At 43.5% G+C, this 19,974-nt stretch overlaps 1 protein-coding gene, 1 long non-coding RNA gene and 1 other non-coding gene across 3 annotated transcripts; all 3 read right to left on the bottom strand.

Annotated features, from left to right (window-relative positions):
• Nucleotides 1-3,512: 3,512 nt before the first annotated feature.
• On the bottom strand, nucleotides 3,513-3,586 carry TRNAA-UGC. Its single transcript has one exon. It is a non-coding gene; the product is annotated as a tRNA-Ala (tRNA).
• Nucleotides 3,587-3,864: 278 nt separating this feature from the next.
• LOC107520591 (melanoma-associated antigen 10-like) lies at nucleotides 3,865-5,295 on the bottom strand. The gene is made up of 3 exons (XM_016164567.2): nucleotides 5,277-5,295; nucleotides 4,932-5,202; nucleotides 3,865-4,784 (listed from the first exon to the last, which is right to left on the bottom strand). The coding sequence occupies exons 2-3, from the start codon at nucleotides 5,137-5,139 to the stop codon at nucleotides 3,865-3,867; spliced, it is 1,128 nt and encodes a 375-aa protein (XP_016020053.2). The 5' UTR covers nucleotides 5,140-5,202; nucleotides 5,277-5,295.
• A 41-nt stretch (nucleotides 5,296-5,336) lies between these two features.
• Nucleotides 5,337-5,883, bottom strand: LOC118607814. The gene is made up of 3 exons (XR_004952861.1): nucleotides 5,699-5,883; nucleotides 5,495-5,585; nucleotides 5,337-5,348 (listed from the first exon to the last, which is right to left on the bottom strand). It is a non-coding gene; the product is annotated as an uncharacterized LOC118607814 (long non-coding RNA).
• Nucleotides 5,884-19,974: the final 14,091 nt, after the last annotated feature.

Raw genomic sequence — 19,974 nt, 5'->3', positions numbered from 1 at the left:
AAGTAACAATTTAGAACAAGGCAAATAGCTCCTCATTCTTATTTACATTAGAAAGATGCGGGGGCGGGGGTAAACAAAAGGTAGCCTGGCTCCTGACCAATGAAGACATGTAAATTTGTGTGAGCACTCACTTAAATACATTTTGAAATAGAAATAGTGTAAACCAGATTCCTTAATTACACTGCAATAAAGATAAGAACAAAGAAAATCCCTGCCATTTGTAAACTTCAAAAGAAACCTCATGAAAACAGTTCTTTTAAAATGAAATTAAAAACATAATTGGGAACATAATATCTAAAAAAATTAATGAAGGAAAACTACATATTAAGATGCATGGGATGCAGCTAACACTGCACTTAGAGAAAAATTAATAATTTAAACATTTCAATTACAAACAGAAAGAAAAGGAGTTAAGGATTGAAACCTGGAAATTAGGAAAAAATATAAAAACACATACTTTAGAAAAATTTGGGGGAAAGATTGAATTTTAAACTAGATAGTGAGAGAAGAGTAATTAATCATTTAAAATAAATAAAACTGGGTCTTTATCTCTCTATATCAAAATTACAGATTAACCGAAGATTTAAAAAATTTTTAAGGAAAGCATAAGACAGTATAAGTGAATATGTTTATATTCTTGGGATGGGAAAGGCATGAAATAAAACACCAGTAACTCTAGAGAAAAGTATTGAAAACTTTGTCCATACTAAAAATAATAACCAAAGCAAAAGCAAAAAAAAATGTATAGCAAGATACTGCCACTGGTTAGTTTTTCTGAGAAGTCTCTGAGAATGATGTTGGCATGCAGTCGTTGATTGCGGAGTTTTCTCTGGGTCAATGCCTGTGTGGGAGAGTGAAGGGAGCAAAGCCAGGTAGAGAAGGAATTGGCCTGCAATGCAGTCACAATAAGGGCCTTAGCTGAACACATGGGAAGTCTAGAGTTGGAATGGGCCTTCCACATTGTCACAAATCAGGGCAAAGGGGCTGGCTGGGCCTGCATGCTCTTGCACTGAGCAGTCATTGATATGAGCTTGAACGTGGAAGGGACGAGAACTTGTGTATGTTTAGAGAATTGAGTCAGCTAAAGATTGTCGATCTCCAACAATCTTAGCAGCTGGAGAAACAAGAACTTCTATGACAATAACAATAACCATTTCTTGGAGGAATTTCTAAGGTCGAATTTGCCTTAAATTCTCCAACTTTTTCAGATGCCTACTGTGTGACACGTGATTTTAAATACAGGATCACATGTAATTTTCAAAGGATTCTGTAAATCTCAGCAGAGGAGGTGTGCCAAATTGATATTGCAATTTCTTTTATATACGTTTCTGCAATTCCTTTGAGGTAACGTGTAGAATCTCAGTTGGCTGAGAATTTTCTCCTTCCTTCTGATGCATGTTCAAAATCTCGTGTCTCTGCTACCCTCTACATGACTGAACATACCTGAACACCTTTGTAGATGCCATTAGGCACACTGGAAACAGTTATTTTCCTGTGGGACAGACACACAGACAAAGCCACAGTAGAAGGATGGATAATTATTTTTTCTTTTTTAATTAGGGTGTACATGGCAACCAAGAAACCACATTTCACCTATGAGGGGGCTCCAGCTTTGGGGGAATTTAGCCTCTATAGATGCTTTCTCCACACTGATTTCCATGGTCTTTTCTCATTCACCACTTACGAGGGAGGCTTTGGGTTTTGACCACCTAGGTAAGCTGATTCATCTGTGTGTTCAGGGGCCAGATTCCAATAAGACATCCCTCTAAAATCTTACTGTAAATATTGGGCATTTTTAGAAACCTTCCCTAACTTCAAGGTTACATCCACAAACTGGTAGATTATGGGCCGAATCGGGCTCATTGGCTCATCTGGAAAACAGTTTATTGAAGATAGCCAGGAGGCATGACCAGATGTCTAGAAACTGTTGTCCAATGTCAACTTTTATGTTGAAGGGGCTGCTGATGCAGGTGGGCAGTGGGGCAGGAGAGCCAGGGGACTTCAGCAGGGAGTAGAAATGCTTTGTCCGGGGGCATAGAGACAGGAGAAGTGGGGCTAGTCCACTGGGAGTGGTCCCGGCCTTCAGAGGAGGCGGCAGTAATGAGCTGGTCAGCAAGCCAGGTTTCAGGTTTGGGCAGGAGGGCACACAGGATAAGACCAGGGGAAGGGCCTGTCACTTGGGAGAGTGCTGGGACTGGACAGAAACACCAGCACCTCGGCTCTCAAGGAACCCTGGGAAGACCCCAGGTCAGTCACGGACACAGACGGTATCTGCATTGCCGCCTGCCTTCCTTAGGCCTGCTTTTATTACCTTGACCACAGGGTCCCTCTTATCGCCTGAAACACATCATGCAGTGCTGAGAAATGATTTACGAGTCAGGTGGTCAGCCACGGGCTGGGACAGATGGGGACAGCATGGATTCCAGATGAATTCAGACCAGGGGTCCAGTCTCCACCCTGTTACTTACTGGCCATGTGATCCTGGGAAAATTACCTGGCCCTGTGGGCCTCAGGTTCTTCACCTGTGAAGTGGGTCTGATGCAACTCAAAGCTCCTAGAATTTGAATCAAAAACCAACTTTTTCCCTCCCAGTTGCTTTTATATTCAAACCATAATTTTCATTCGATTCCCACCAAACATCTAGCCCTCGCTTAGAACTGTGCAAATTACACTCAAGACAAAGTAATTAAAAAATCTTTTTAATGCGCTGTATCTAGCTTTCCATGGCCAGGGAAGAGAATGTCAGTCTGGAGGCTTCTGGGCACCACTTCAAAGGAATATCACCATATTTCTCCAGAAATCCTTGCAGATGATCAGTATAAAACATCTAGTTTGTACGCTGTCAGCTGCACTGGGACAAGACTATAGTACACCGTCCCTATCAGCCCCAGGTGGAGATCGCTCTCTGGTTTATCTACTAGCCCCCAAATAACTGCTAAGTTCAGTTTCCCATTCCAGGTTTTTCTGTAATATTCCCAAGACACATCATCTGCTGATCCTGGCACTGGCCGCCATCCAGCTCCATTACAATCAACCCCTAGAGAGGGAAGCACAGTTTCCCGAGGCCCCAAACTGCCCTACCTCAGGCCATTGAAACGTGAGTGCTTTCCTCTGGAGCCCACCACCTCTCCCCTTCTTTCACTTGTTCTCTAGGGCTTGGGGGACACCTCAGCACCTTCCTTATATGACTGTGGCTCCTACACGATCATTCTATGGGTGGGTGTTCTTTGCTTATCTTAGTGTCCCCACTACTAACACAGGGCCTTTCTTTGAGAGCCAATGCTTAATTAACGATTGTGTAATAAATGAGCCAGTGAGCAGAGGTCCTATATATTCAAATATAATTCCTCCTATATTTCCACTCCGTGTAATTCCCCCCCCCCGCCACTTCCACCCCTGACCTATAGATGTTGCCATTTTCTCCTTGAGAACTAGATCTCTGAAGGCAGAGCATCTCCCCCCATGCGCTCGCAGTGTGCACCCGGGGCCTGGTGCACCCAGGATATGGTCCATGGCTCCACCTGGGGCACGAACCCAGGACCTTCTGCATGCAAAGCAGACATGCTAACCACTACACTATGGAGCCAACCCCCAACATTCATTTCTTAAACTGGATAAAGAGCAATACATTTATGACAAATTTCATTTGTAAACTTAGAATCTGAAGTAAATCAGACCTTTTATTAATAGGAATATGATGTGAAAATAAAAAACAAAAAGGAAAAAGAAACTCCAAACCACCCTTATAGAACAGGAACACAAAGATATTATACACTCAATCCTCCCAATCCCCATTCTGCCTCCCCACTACTTAGAACAGTGACTGATTTCTTCAAACACAGAATGAAAAATCTGCCTCAAACTTCACTTAAGGTAAGTTGCTGGATGTGGCCCTAGAATAGGCCCTGGTCCTAGCCACTCATTGAACTTGACAACAACTCTGGCTTGGGACCTCACTTCTTCATCTCTCAAAGCCTCCTTATAACAGACAGGAAAGGCATTGGGGGTGGTATTATTGATCTTGGCCAAAATCTCCAGGACTTTCATTTTGCTGGTTTCAGCATGGGCCCTGGGGCCCCACAGGAACTCGTACCGAGCGGGATCACTATTAGGTACCCGTCGGTACTCCAAATACTGTTCCTGCACCCAAACTTTGGTGATGAGCTCCCTTGGCTCCCCATAGATAAAATGCTCTTCCCCATCATACACCCCCATAACTCTCAGAACTTCCCAGATGTGCTCCTCAGAGGAGCAGTTGCCATCCGTGAAGATCACACCCAGAATATTTATCAAGAGGCCAGCCTTGGGTATGCTCTGCTCATCACTCAACATCCCATTATAGGTGAGGCCCAAGGTGTTGACCAGGACATAGGAGTGGTTGTGGGGGTCCACTTCCTCCACATCAATACCAAAGACCAGCTGTAGGCACTCCGAGGCTTGGCTAAGGATCTTAGGAAAGTGATTTTGGTACTCTTTGATGACGCTACTCAGCATTTCTACCTTTGTTGTCGTTTCCTTTTTTCTATACTTGAGGAGCAAGAAATTCACCAAATTAGCCACCTTATCATCTATGGCATCTTTAAGCAAGGGCCTAGGGTCTGACAGGGCTTGCGAAGTGCTTGGCTCCTCTTCTTTCTGGCTGCTGGAGCCCTGATGTGACTCGATTGATGGAGTGACCATCATGACACTGGGAGAGACACAGACCCTCTCAGGACTCTGGAGGGGACTTGATTTCCCAGCAGCAGCAGAAAGGGCCTTTATGATGTTTGAGATCGAAAAATAGCGGTGGGAAAAAGAAGAGGAGGAGGAGGAAGAAAAAGAAGAGAGGGAGGAGGAGAAAGAAGAGGAGGAGGAAGAGGAAGAGGCGGAAGAAGAAGAGGAAGAGGAGGTAGAGGAAGAGCAGGAGCAAGAACAGGAGCAGGAGGAGCAGGAGCAAGAGGAAGAGGAGGAAGAGGAAGAGCAGGAGCAGGAGCAGGAGCAGGAGGAAGAGGAGGAGGAGGAGGAGCAGCTGGAAGAGGACGAGGAAGTATCCTCCTCCTCAGCCTCGGGACCCTCTGCGCGCGCATGCTCCTGTGCCTCCCTTTGGGACTGAAGGCCTTCATCGGTTGTGTAGCGCCGTCGCTTCGGAGCCCGACGCATGATGACTCGTGTCCGACAGCCACAGGTGTGTGGACAGGAGGTGGGTGATGGGGACGCACGGGCCTGCGGGAGAGAGGCAGTGTGAGTGGCCTCGGCTGAGAAACGCACTCTAGGTGTCTCTGACGAAGGCGACTTACGCGTCTCCTCTTTAGCGGTGCTCTTGGGCCTCACAGGGGTCTCCTCTCCTGGGAGGTCTGTCCCCTAAGATCCTGAATGAAGAAGCGAGACAGCTCCTCAGAACGCAGACAGGACTCCCAAGGCAGTGGACTGGGGTGGGGTGGGGTTGGGTGCCGTGGGGCCCACTCTGTTCTGAGATGGGGGAGCCCTGGGAACGCGTTCAGGGCATGTGCCTCACCTCGACTGCTGCCACTGCCCAGGCCTCCTCTGCTGTGACCCGCAGACACGTGCCTCAGACCAAGGCCTTCACCTTCCAGTTCCTGGAGCCCCTGTAAGAGGAAATGAGGTGGCACGTCAGGGTACAGCACACAAACACAGCCCTGAGCCCCCGGCGCTGACCGGAGCAATGGGCCGGACTCTGTGAGGCGCCCTCCATACTCACTCAGGTCCTCGCCTTCTTTCTGGAAGGGCCCGGCTTCCACTCCTCTGCTGGCCTGAGGCAAAACTCTCAGAACAAGAGCACACAGTCCTGAGACTAAACAGAAGGAAGTGAGGAGACCTCACACCTCGCCAAACTTGCCCAGGCCCCCCCGCCCAGGGAACGGCAAGAAATGACCGAACTCTGTGGGATCAATCGGTCCGGGGATGTGGGGTCCACTCAGTCCTCACCTTGATGCCTGGCAGGGCTTCCCTCTCATTATCTGAGGACACCCTCCCTAAACAAAGGTGTAACCTTTATGTGAGACCAAAGACGGAAATGAGGGGACACCTAATGCAGCCACGCCACTTCTTCAAGTTCTTTCACGGCTGACAAAAGGGTCAGGGAGGGCTGAGGTTTTGTACATTCTCCTGGGGGGTTCACTCGGTCTTCTCTCACAGTACTCACTATGATTCCTCAAAAGACTTGGGCCTCCTCCCTGTGTCTCCGTGAGTACAGCCTTCTGTACTAACTTCACCTTCTTCGAAGCCTAAGCAGGAAGTCGGGAAATAGCACATTCGCAACTCCTTTCCCACTCTCATCTGAAGCCACCCAGGATTAATGGCAGGAAAGTGTTTCTGTGGAATCCCCTTTGTTCTGGGGTCCAGGGTTCCATCGTCCTCCCTCTGAATTCTCACCTTGACTTACAGCAAGATCTGGGATCTCCCTCTGCTGACCCGAGGCTCTCTTCTCATTTCAAAACCCCAGTCTCTCTCAGACCAGGATGCAGATGTCAGGAAATGCCTGTGAGGGCATCCTACTCTGTGGGACTCCCAGGCCGACACTGCTCTGGGGTCCAGGTTCCCTCTATCCCTCTCTATCTTGGCACAACATGAAGTCTTGTTCGTTATATCAAGTCCCCAGTCTCCCTCAGACCCGGATGCGGAAGTCAGGAAACTCTGTGTGTGGTCTTCCTGACTTAGGACCTCCTGTGACTGAAAGGAGGGGTAGGGTTTGGTAGGGGCTGCTCTGTTGTAGGGTCCAGGGTCCCCTGAGTCCTGCCCAGGGGTCCTCACCTAGACTCGGCGGGTCCTGTGCCTTCCCTCTGCCACCGACGCGAGGTCCCGCCCCTTATACCAACCCCCTGAATCCCTCCGACCTGAATGCGGAAGTCAGATTGCGCGGCGATTGGTCATTCCATCCTGGGGTCTCCCACCACTGACAGCAGAGGCAGGTTTCGCTGGGGCCCACTCTGTTGTGGATCCAGAGTCCCATGATTCCTCCCTTGGGGTTTTGACTCTAGCTGGTCCTGGGCCTTATCTCTGCGGACTCAAGGACTCGAGGTCCTTCTCCTTTATCAACTCCCTCAGAATCCCTTGGACCGGAATGCGGAAGTCAGGATGCGCTGCGTGCAGTCATCTCACCCTGGGGCCTGTCAAGCCTGATTCTGTTCTGAGGTTCAGGGTCCCACTGTCTTTTGTTATGGTCCTCACCTTGAGCTCTGTCAGATTCTGGTAACCACCCTCTGTCGATACGAGGCGGGGCCCCCCAGACCAAGGACCTCGTTGCCGTGATTCTTCTCTGGAAAGTTTGTAACCATCACATCCATTGCATCCTGTTGCTAAGCCCAGCAATTCCCAAGGCTGACGTGAAGGGCGGAGTTGGGTCCGGGGTAGGGGACCCAATTTACAACTTACTGGTCTCCACCTGAACCCAGCAGAATCTGGGCCCCCAGCTGTCTGTGGACCTGAGTCTGCACCTCTCAGACCAAGGCTCTGACTCAAGGAGGTGGGGGCAGAGGGAGAGATACAGTTTCCTACATGTGACTATCAAACCCAACTTCCAGAATGTAAATACCAGCATCATTCACCCTACACTGTTAAAATCTAAGTCTAGGTACTATACCTAATGAGGTGAACTTGATGCTCCGGGTTTGAAACAAGACTAAGGTAACCAGTTGAGCAAATCTAGTCACCGAAGACAGCTTGAAGGCACTGATTTCAACCTTGAAAACTGAAAACTGGGGAGAGCTACATGGGCGGTGGGAGAAGGAAGTGAGATGGAAATTTTTCCTGGTAGTACCCAAAAGTGAGTGGTTTTCAAGATGCATAAGAGCAGCTTGTAGGAAGGAAGTGGGATGATTCACATCGTCACAGAGACAGCTACATTACCTTGGAGGGATTTTGGGTAAAAACTAGGTAATGGTGAAGGGTGAGAGCAATATGAACCACTGAAATATGTGGCCTTGGGGAAAGCTTTGGAGGAAACACCATCTCCCTGCTATGTTACCCGCCAGAATTAAATATTGAGTCAATCAGTTTGAGAAAGTTCTTTGGGGGTGGTAAAGAAATGACCCCTCTCTTCTACCAAAGTAGCTTGGCTTCCTTGTCTCCTCCCCCATGGAGGTGTCAGGATGGTGTTTTGTGATGTCTAAACTTCTCTCCCAGGGCTACCATTAGGTGGAGGAGAGTCTTGCTGACCAAAGAAAGCCTAAGCATCTGGCCCCTTATTGTTATAGAAAGAAACATATATTCAGAAGGCCTAGGGTAGACCCTTAGGAAATTTCGACATGGTGAAGGTGATCAGGAAACCACAAACTTCTAGTATTGTTATGGAACAACAAACTCCAAGCACCAAAAGGAAGAAGAGGAAGATGCCCTGTCAACCCAGGTCCAGAGGCAATGGCAAAGATTAGAGGATCACACCCAAGCTCCTCCTCCTTTTCTTCAGTGACACGCCCCAATACTCCTTGTTCTTGCCTGGAAGACCACCCCTCAGACCTCACCTTTTCTCATGAAACCTTTGTTCCCATCAATCCTCTACCATTTTCCCAAAAAACAATGTTTCTCTGTGCTCACTCTCTTGTCCTTCCCAGTGCCCAAGACAACCATGGGAGTAAAAAGACACTTTCAAGGGAATTAAAAAAAATCTTCTCCAAAAACTCCTAGCCCTTCAAGAAAACCTATGAAAGCTAGAAGGCCAACACTATGCAGCCATTATCACAGGCTGAATGAGGAACTGGATCAAAAAGAGCCAGAATGGGACCAAGAGAATGTGGAAAAAGCCGCCATCTCAAGTGATGACCTGAGCAGCCAGTAACTTCAGAGCAAGGTCAAAGACCTCAGACCTATCTGCAAAGTCTCTGAAATCTGGCCCCTGAGAAATGGCCAGTGGTGTGGAGGCAAAATCTTACATCTACAGGGTATGCCAATAGTGATGATTAACAAAAATTCTTTAAAATAAAATTTGTGAAAAGGTGTGTGTATTCATGAGTTCTTTGAATGTGGAGGAAAGCAAGAAGCGGGTGTGTGAGAAGGGAAGAAGGTGGAGTCCTGCAGGGTTGGGAGTTCAAACTAGAAGAGCCCCAGTTAGCCAGTCATAGAGGATAAGGACTGGGTGCGGTCTGAGAATGACAGATAAACAATAAAAGATAATATTTTATCTCATGGGCAAGGAGGTAAAAGGGCTTGGTGTTTCTGCCTGTGTATATTTTATGGAATGTCAAAGTGTAGATTGCAAGAACCTAATGGAATGACATTTGAGGGTGGCAGTATCCCTCCCCCACAAAATAGACAATTACCTCACATTTGTATTTGTTGTGCCCTACCCTATCCTGTAAGCAACACTGAAGGTCCTCAAAATGACCAAAAATCGCATGTATCTAAAAGTCAATGAGGGCACTCCCCAGCTCTAAAATAATGCGGTTTAGATGCCCGAATCCAACACCAATTAGGCCACTTTCTTGTTAAGAAACTTGAAGTGGAGTAGTAGTCTCCTAAAGGCAGGCAATGGGAGTGGTTCACTCCCAGTACAGGCGATAAATTACAGATACATTTTAAATTAAACTTTTTAAATTTATTGGGTTGAAATTGGTTAATAAAATTATGTAGGTTTCAAGCATACAATTAAATAATACTTCATATGTATATTGCATTGTGTGTTCACCACAAAGTCAAATCTCCTTCCATTGCTATATAGGGAACCCCCTTTACCCTTAATCTACCTTCCCCCTCTCCCCTTTCCCTCTGGTAACCACTAAACTGTTCTGTGTCTATGAGTGTTTTATTTGTTTGTTGTCTTGTTTGTTTGTTGCTTTTAAGTTTTATATCCCACGTATAAGTGAAATCATATGGCTCTCAACTTTTTCTGACTTATTTTACTTAGCATGATTATCTTATTTTGAGATAATTGTATTGGGGCGTGTCACTGAAGAAATGATAAAAAGACGTCCTGTATGCCCGTTAGCCAGCTCCTCTTAATGGTCGTATATTGTAAACCAGTGGTAGTGTAATATCACATCTAGAATATTGACATGGACACAGTCAAGATAGAGAACATTTCTATCATTTCAAGAATCCTTCATGTTGCCCATTTATGGATAGATCACTTCCTGCCTGCCTCTACCCCTTCTTAACTCCTGGTAACCATTCCTCTGTTCTCCATTTATATATGGTTAATTCAAGAATATTATATAAATTTAATCATACAGTATGCAAGTTTTAGGGATTGGCTTTTTTTCATTCAGCATTATTCTCTGCAAATTCATCCCGTTCATTATTGTATATATCAATAGTTCATTTATTTTTGTTGCCAGATAATATTCCATGATATGTATTACCACAGTTTGTTTGACCATTATCCCATTGAAGCACATTTAAATTATTTCTGGTGTTTGACTTTTATGAATAAAACTGTTCTGAATGTTCATGTACAGAATCTGGGTGAAAATAAGTTTTTACTCCTGTGGACAAATGCCCAGGAATGTATGGGTCATATGGTAGTTGCATGTTTAGTTTTCTAAAAACCTGTCAAACTGTTTCCCAGAGTGACTGTCCCATTTAATATCCCCACCAGCAATGTGTGAGTGATCTAGTTTCTCCACATCCTCACCAGCATTTTTTGTCACTATTTTTTATTTTAGCCATTCTGAAAGGTGTATGTCAATATCTCATTGTGGTTTTGATTTGCATTTCACTAATAGCTAATGATGTTAAACATCTTTTTTGATTTGCCATCTGCACATCCTCTCCTAGAAGAAATGTATCCCTGTTTATCTCCCCTTTAGGACTCACACATCTGTTTTCTCACGCTCTAGGTCTCTGCATGCAGATACTTCACTCAGCCTGCCAGATAAAATCTCAGAGGACCATGACTGCTTCTGAGCCCCTTGGTGGCCTCAACATTACCCAGCACATTGTTTGGCACAGAGTGGGAGGCACCCAGGTTATGTTTCATGGCACTGTCCATGGCGTCAGCAGGGCTTTCAGGCTCTCAAACTGAAAGCTCAGTAATGTCCTACACTGCTAGAATAAGAGCCAAGCAAAGGCCAATGGGAGGCAGGGAGGGAATTCTGAAGAAATAACTGGGTTTGTCCAAAGTTACTGGGAAAGAAGACCTGGAGCTTTCCTCCTCTTTGCTCTCAACGCATTCTCTTGGCTTTCTTTCCATCACTGATCAATCCCTCTCAGTTTTCTCCATTCAACCATTAATTGTAGGTGCTCTTCAAGACCATGCCCCAGGTCTTCCCAACTTTTCATCTCTGTCATCATGTACTCCCTGGCTAATATACTTCATTCCTCTTCTCCATATTGACCTCTGTCCTGAGCTTCAGAGCTGAGTATATGGTTATCTCCCAGGCCTCTCCACCTGAAGGCCGAACAGGCATCTAAATTTGAACAAGTCCTCAAACAGCCTCATCTCCTGAATAAGCACCATGATTAATCCAGTAGTAGTTGGAATGGAAATCAATGCTCAACACTCCTGTCAATTTTGCTCACCCTATTTTTCAGGCAGAATTTTCTTGGCTCTTGTGCCTCATGGAGGGAAACTGGAGGGTGAGAAGAAAGAGAAAGGAGGATGAGAGAGGGAGCTCCTCTCCCTTTCTCTCTGCCTTGAACTGAGTCAGTCTTCTGTGTCACTCCATCTCCAACAGACCTTCCATAATTTCAGTTTCCACCAAGTGACCCTTCCTCAGGACTCTGAATACTCTGGCTCCGCTCTATCCCTCTAGCCTAGGAGTAGCAGCAGTTTTCTATTGTTGCCTTTTGCCAGGTTACTTCATCTTACACAGTTTGACTCCTCAGTAATTCCATCTTCTATATATTCGGTTCCATGCATTATATTTTCCCTCTTGTAAAAAACTAAAGTGGCTTCACTTTTCCTGGTTGGACTCTGACTGATACAGCCTTTATTACTTCTAACTTAGCTTACTATAACAGCTTCTCAGTAAATCAGCCTGATTTTTGTCCTATTCCTCTCTAATTTGCTTTGGAAATTGCAGCCAAAATATTATGTATTAGACTAACTTTGCCTTAAAACTTCAATAACTCCCATTGCATACAGGAAGAAGTCCTTATCTTGTTTTGTAGACTGATGGTGGGATGGGTGGGAGAGAGAACTGTTGCCAGTGTTTGGTTTCAAGATTCGGATCAGGGCAGCAAACTATAAATATCCCTTACCTGCTGGCTTGGTTTCATATTTTCTTCTCACAGAAGGAAAAGTGAGCTGTAAAAAACAGCCTTTGTGAGTAATAAAGGCTTCAAGATCCCCTGATAAATATAGACGAACTGATTGAAAGCTCCTGATTCATCCACTTGCTACATTCTCAAGATACTCCTATCCCAAAAACAGATGACCAGAGTGTACCTGTAAAATAAGCTTAGAAGCTTCTTTTTATTTTCTTTTTACACTTCTCCTTGCTCAAAAATGGAATTAGAATCATTTTCAAAAGCACTTGAATTATAGTCTGAGTTTTAAATGCTTGGAGTATACGGGCTAAGGAAAAATACAAAATAATTTTTAAAAAGATGAAGCCAGGAGTGATTTTTTTACATCCAATTCATGCTGTGGGATTTTGAACTTTCAGTTAAACTTGAAAATTTTTAGTGACCAGTGCAAGGAGAAAAAGTGTCCATTTTGTGATCTTTGGAATTCAAAAGACAAAAACCAACTAGTTGCTCATGGAAGCCAAACTATTTCCAATGATAAAAGAAATGAATGCTTCAGGGGGTTCTCTTGGAGGGAACAAGATGAACCATAGTAAGCAATATCCTCAACAACATCCTAGTAGTAAGCGCTTTAAGAGGCGCTGCTATCAGAATCAGAGAAAAATTTCCTGGTTTCATGACATAAGTGTGTATGTTGTGGGGTGAACTGGAGTTATGGTGTCTCTGGTTGGCATTTTTTGCAGTTGTTCCCTGATACTCCTGCATTACCATACTTATTAAATTTGTGGTTATCTGAAATGCTTTTGCCTTCGCCTCTCCCTTGATTCATGTGCCAGATCTATGTCATTTGGACATTTACTTATTCATCCAGCAAACATTCATGGATAACCTACTGGGTTCTGGTAATTCCATGGTGAAGAAAATCTGACTTCTGCCACCATGAAATCAAAAATGTAGTGTGGAATTACAGAAGATAAATAAGTCACCAAATAAATAAAACTATTTAGATAATTATAATATCAAAAATAAAACACAAGAATGGAATAATGTTTGGGGTAGTAGGAGGGATTATAGCTTATTTGTATAATATGGTCAGAGAAGGTCTTACAGAAATTAATATTTCAGCTCAGACTTGAACGATGAAAACAGCCATACAAAGTTCTTGATTAAAGAAAGTGATTAAAGAAAGGGGACAGTAAGTGAAAAGGCCTTAAAGTTGAAAGCAGCCTATTAAAGGAACAGAGAGAAGGCCGATGTGTTTGGAAAGGAGTAAGCCAGGAGAAGAGTGGTAAGAAATACAAAAGGTGAGGCAGGCAGAGACAAACTCATGTAGGATATTGTATGTTGTAATAAAGAGTATGGGTTTTATTCTAAGTGTCATGAAAAGCCACTGAAATATTTCAAAGGGAGAGTAGTATAACCTGATTATGTTTTTTGGAGGGTGGATCGAAAGAGAGAAATAGTAAAAACAGAAAGACAATAAAATAGTATGCTGTTGCAGTGGTACAGGAGAGAGAACACAGTGGCTGAGAGATGAAGACAAGTAGTGACGAAAGGTTAGATACATGAGATGAGGGGGAAAGAAGAATCGAATATGGAACTTAAACATCTGGCTGGAACAGCTAGGTCGCTGAGATGAGGAAGACTTTGGGAATAATAGTTTTGGGAAGGGGTGAATCAAGTGTTCTGCTGTGAACAATATAATGAATGCTTTTGACTGTAAGTGACGTAAAACTCAAATCAAAATTGCTTCAACAGTAAAGGAACTGTAATGGCTCATGGAACTCAAAAAAGTCCAGGCATGATTTGATCAGAGCTCTGGCTCAGTTCTTAATCTCTCAGTGCTCTCTTTATCTGGGGACCAGTCTGACTTACCTCGTGGTAGCAAAATTACTGCAGTACTTGCAAGCCTTATATCCACACACTATAGCTGTAGAGCAAGAAAGAACACATATAAAATTCCCAGACAGGAAATAAAGTCCACTCCAGTTGAATTAGCCTGGGTCACACACTTGCCCTGGAAGCAATCATTGTGACTTAGAGAATTAAACGTATGAACTGGCTTAAGTTAGGTCATGCACTCATCTAGATCTGGGAAGGTGAAATTAGGTTTCCCAGAAACATACAGGCATCCTAAGAAAATCATGGGAAGCGAGGAAGTTATTTGAAAGTAGGAGGAGGGGACTGGATGCTAGAGAGATAATTCAACATGCATCAAATACAAGTGTATTTGATTTGAAATTCTAGTTAAGACATCTAAGAGGAAATATTAGGGAGGCAATTGAATGTCTGAGTCTGGATAGGTCTGAGCTAGAAAAACACATTTGGGATTTCATAGGTTTAGATGACATTTAAATACACTGGAATGAACAGACATCAGAACTCATTGTCTAATGGATGTCTATTGGGTGGACATGGGAAACTGTTAAGGTCATTAGAATGGATTGGACTTTGGAATGGATATACACTTAGGTAGTTGCAAGAAGAAAGGGAAAATAAAGAGGTTCAAGGACTGAAGCCTGGGATACTTCAACACTTAGAGGTCAAGAGAACAAGCAACAGATTGTGGTATCATGAAAGTTAAGAGATAAAAGTATTTCAGGATTAGAGAAAAAAAATGGCATAGATGATAGAGGCTCTGTTCATTCCTCTGACGACCAAATCAAAGTTGTGACAGAAACAAAGAGCAAATAGCAAGGAAAGTCACCTGGGATATAGATGAACAGGCCCTACAACTAGGGAGAAAACTAAGAAATCACCCTGCAATGGCAGAAGGTAGGATGGGGCGAGGACACAAGGCTGCCCAGTCCCTAGCGGCTGAGTGGGACAGAGGCCATAGCAGTGGCAACCAGCAGCTGCAGGTGCCTCTTAAAGGGGCCCAGTCCACCAGTGGACTTTCGTGGCGATGGATCTGCTCACTCTGAGCACCAGCACCGGTTCGGCTATACAGGGGACACCAGGGACTTACAGGGGGACACTGAGTTGTCAGAGTGAGGGCCAAGGCGAGACTCGCTCTCTACAGAAGTGCCGGTGTATCCATTGTTCCTCTGTTGGGCCCTCCCTGCTCCCATTTGGAGGGCTCAACACTGCCATAATGAAGATGTCATCAACTCGATAACAGAGGTAGCTCCGCCCAGAGGAGTCCCTGAAACTCAGCCTCCCCCAACTTGTTGTCCCACCTAAGCCACATTCAGGTGTGTCCTTGGCAAGTCAGGTGCTCCTTGCTGAGCTACCTTCAAGACTCAAACTACTGGCAACTGACTGCATTTTCTGGTGTGGTTTCTGGAGGCAACTATAAGCACAGCACCTGTGGATTGCTTGCTGAATCTTAACAGGTGGCCTCAGAGGGGCACAGGCTGGGGATAAACTTGGCCTGCAGCTGAACCCCTCTCAGGACTGTGCCACTGGACATCTACTACACAAAGCCTCACTAATAAGACTGGGAGACTAAGAGCTTTGCTTAGTACATAGAAACAGACACGGAAAAGCAGCCAAAATGGGAAGACAAAGAAGCAGAAACCATAAGAGAACAGAACAGAGATCCAGATATAATGGAGTCATGCAATTTAACAGGCGACAGTTCAAAACACTGGTTATAAAGATACTCAGTGAACTTACGGGAAGCATAGATAAATTTAACAGAGATAAAAAAAAACCCATAAAAATGGAAATGAGAATTATAAAAAGGAACCAACCAGAACACATTATCTGAGATGACAAGTATATTAAACGGAATAAATAGACTGAATAAAGAAGAGGATAAAATGACCTATATAGAGGATAAGAAAGCCAAGGACACTCAGTTTGAATGGCAAGTAAAAAGAAGCCAAGAAAACAATAATAATTTAAGGAGCCTATGAGACACTATTAAATGTAAACAAATATCTGAAAAAATAAACAAGACGCTGAAGAACCATTTGAAGAAATGATGATGGAAAATTTCCCTAACCTGGTGAAAGAAATAGACATAAAACTCCAGGAAGCTCAGAGAATCCCCAAAACCAGGGACCCAAAGAAGCCCACATGGCACCCATAAGACTGGCAGCTGAATTCTCAAAAGAAACTATGCAGGAGAGAAGGGCTTGGCGCAAAATATTCGACGTGATGAAAACCCACGATCTACAACCAAGAATACTTTATCCAGCAAAGCTATCATTTAGAGTCAAAGGACAGATAAAGATCTTCCCAGACAACAATAAGCTAAAGAAATATATTAACACCAAGCCCGTATTACAGGAAATGTTGGAGGGACTTCTTTAAAATGAAGAATGGCAATAACTACATTTCTATCAACAAGTATGTCAAACAGAAAAGAATTAAGTGCTCTAACCAAAAGATAGAGTGGCCGTATGGATAAGAAAACAAGACCTCTACATATGCTGCCTGCAAGAGACTCACTTCAGATTAAAAGACACACACGGAGTAAAAGGAAGGGGATGGAAAAAGATATCGCTTTGATGGACCTAGAGGGTATTGTACTGAATGAATTGAGTCAGATAGAAAAATACAAATATCGCCTGATTTCACGTCCTTTTGGAAGAATCTAAAGAACAAAATCAACAACAACAACAAAAGTGGAAATAAACTCAGATACAGAGAATATTTTGAGGGATACTATATGGGAGGGGACTTGGCGGACAAAAGAAGGCAAAGAGATTAAGAAATACAAATGGATAGTTGCAGAGTTGACATGGAGATGTAGAGTGTAGCATGAGGAAGATGGTTAATAATGTAATAATGTAATAAATATGTAAGGGGGAAGAGGGGTACTAGATCTAGTGGGCTGATCACTTTGTGAGTTATGTGGATCTCTAATCGCTATGCTATATATACAACTGGTATATTATTGTATGTCAACTATAATAAAAAAAAACTCATTGAATTGTACAATGTAAATACAAGCAACTAATTGTCTATTATATTTCAATAAAGATGAAAAACCTATTAACATCTTTAAAAAATATTTCTGGAGGGAGGGAGTGCGTATGGGTGTTGAATACTGCAGAAAGATCAAGAAAGATGAGGGAAGAAATGTGACTCGGATTAGGCAACATATTGGTCATTCGTGATCTTCACCAGAGCCATTTTAGAAGAGATAGGGAGATAGAAATTTGATTAGAGAGGGCTGAGAAGAGAATATGAGGTGAGAAAGTAAACACACCACAAGGAAATAACGTTTTCAAGTAGCTTTGCTGTGAAGGAGAGTGTAAGTTGGGATGCATGAATCCCCTAAAAGGTAAGATCTGTGAAGACAGAGTTTTTGCCTATATGTTTTTCACTGCTGAGTATCCAGAACTTAGAGAACTCTGCCTGGTATGGTATAGTGCTCAATTACTACTTTTTGAATGAATTAATAGTGATATTGGAGAAAAGAGGGGGACCCAAGAGACACTTTAGGTACAAAGTTGTCCAGTAAAGTTCTGGCACTTCAGTACTTCTTAAAAGTGTTACAAGGCATCAAGAACTCATAAGAAGATAGAGAGGACCTCCCAGGAATCATATATTCAACGTAAACGTCACTTCAGCAGCTGATTTCTGCATCTCTCCAGAAACATGATACCAAGTTTTATGGTGATGGGATGAGGCTAAACCTAGAAGGGACCTATGAAATGCTTTGATAGGTAGAGGAATCCTTTCTTATATGACATATTTACAGAATATCTTTTGGAGATCGAGTAGTGACATCTGTTGCCCAAGCTTCCATGACATCCAGTCAGACAATATAAAATCAATATCATGGCCTAAAAATCCATGAGTCAGAGTTGTGTTTGTCTACTTTTAAGTTGCCTACAGACTCTAAAGTGTCATTGGATGCTAAATCCTTATCCTTAAATCAGTAACCATACCTCTTGGGTAAGTTTTTGTAATAGTCGAGGTGAGAAATAATGTGGGCCTGGACTAAGGTAGTGGCATTGGGGATGAGAAATGAGGGACAGACTTAAGAAATGTTAATCACTGGGAAATTGGCAGGATGTGATGACTAGTCTGATACCTACCAGATTAACAGCTTTGGTAACTAGGAGGATAATGTGATCATTCCCCCAAATAGGAATACAGAAAAGGAGTTAATTTGCATGTGTTAGGGTAAGGGGAAGGTGACAAGCTCATTTTGGACTTGTTGCATTTGAGATGGATATGTGGTATCCAGTTTGAGATGTTAGGCAGATTGTTTTTTATATGAATTGGAAGCTCAAGAGAGCTATGAACTTCAGATACAAGTTTGAGTGTGTGTTGGGAAGGGGGTCTTGAACTTAGAGACGATAGTTGTAATCATAGTAGTGGAGGATAACGTCCAGAAAAAAATCCATGGACTTGAGGAAGGAACCCTGGGATGTCTAACATTTGATGGATGATTAAGTAAGTGGTGACCCCAAAGAGGATGAAAAGGGAAGTAGTGTGTCTGAGGAGTACAGTGTTTTAAGGAGAGAGTGGTCAACAGTATTGTTTTACTAAGGACTCAAATAAAAAGATGATTAAGATTTGCCAATGAATTTAGCAACCTGGAAGTCATTGAGGACCTGACAAGAGCAATTTCTGTGGAGTCGTGAACAGAGACCAGAGTAGAGTACTTCGTAAGTGAGCACACATATCTTTTTCCAGGAGTTTGGTAGTGGAGGGGATGAGGGAAAGATAGGGTGATGGCTGAAGAATAAAAATCAAAATGGGATTTTTTTTTTCTCAGATTACAGCAACTCGAATGTGTTTTCAAGTTTGGAGAAGAAATTAATAAAAAAGCATGAAGGAGCAGAAAAGAGGGGGACAGAGTAATGAGGTGACAGAAAGGAAAGGATGAAGGATTTAGGAGTGTGACAATGGGAGAAGTGCTTATCTTTGAACAGAAAGAAAGAGTCATGTCTGAGGCTGGAGGTAAAGTAGTCAAAGAAGAGAAGACATCATAAATCGATAAGGGGGAAGAGTCAGAAAGTTGAGAGATGTACTTACCGATGGCCTCAATTTTGTCAGGGAAGCAAGAGAAAGGTTTCTTTCTATAGGCAAGAAGGATAACAATTGATTAGGAAGCTTGAAGATAAAAGAAAAAGTTTAGAGTAGTGACTGGTAAATGTTAACATTTGAAGAGTTTTGCTGGTCAGTTTCTTAACGGGCATACAAAGCCTTTTTTAGCTTGCCTCTCCCTCACAACCTAATGGTTTAACCTTATTTGCTAGATGACAAATGGGAATGAAGCTCACTATAGCCACAGGGGAGGATTACTTGGCAGTGAGGATTGCTCAACTGAGGAAATATCCTGATTTACAATAATGCTAATCATGGTTGTGTGCATTTTTTTTCCAGCTAGATCCAGAGCTGGGCCAAAAAGCTAGGAAGTTGAATTGTGGATTATTAGTACATTCAGGGCTGGGAGTTGTTCGATGGGTGCAAGGGAAAGAGATGAACGGAAAAGAATCAAGAGGACTGGGAACAGAGTTATCTCACTGATTCACCATGTATGGGGAGCCTGGCTTGGGAGGTAAAGAGAGGCTTGGAGGAGGCTGCTTGACTGGAAGTAAAAGGATACATCCAGGGGCTGGACACTGAGGTAAAAGAGAAGGTAGATTGGGAATGAAGGTGTGAAAGAATTCAAGGAGTGGGCCATATGCTCAGGGGATGTGATCTGAGGGTTGTTGGTTGGCATTTTAGGTGGAGTTTCCACATCTGAGCTTTGGATGGTGCTCCACATCTCTTTGCCCATTAGCGTTGGCTGATAACAACCTGGAGTCCCACCTCAGGTAAAATTTGACAGCAGAGAGTATGTGAGTAGACTTGGAAAGTTCCAACTCTTTTTTTTTTTGAGTTGAGGAGGGGTGATAAACTTGGGAGCCAGAAGAATTACATGGAAATAACATTTTCAAATGA

This window comes from Rousettus aegyptiacus, unplaced genomic scaffold (genome assembly GCF_014176215.1).
Source record: "Rousettus aegyptiacus isolate mRouAeg1 unplaced genomic scaffold, mRouAeg1.p scaffold_m13_p_9, whole genome shotgun sequence".
NCBI classification, from domain to species: domain Eukaryota; kingdom Metazoa; phylum Chordata; class Mammalia; order Chiroptera; family Pteropodidae; genus Rousettus; species Rousettus aegyptiacus.
The sequence above is the reverse complement of the archived record's forward strand: the minus strand, read 5'-3'. Positions and strand labels throughout refer to the sequence as shown.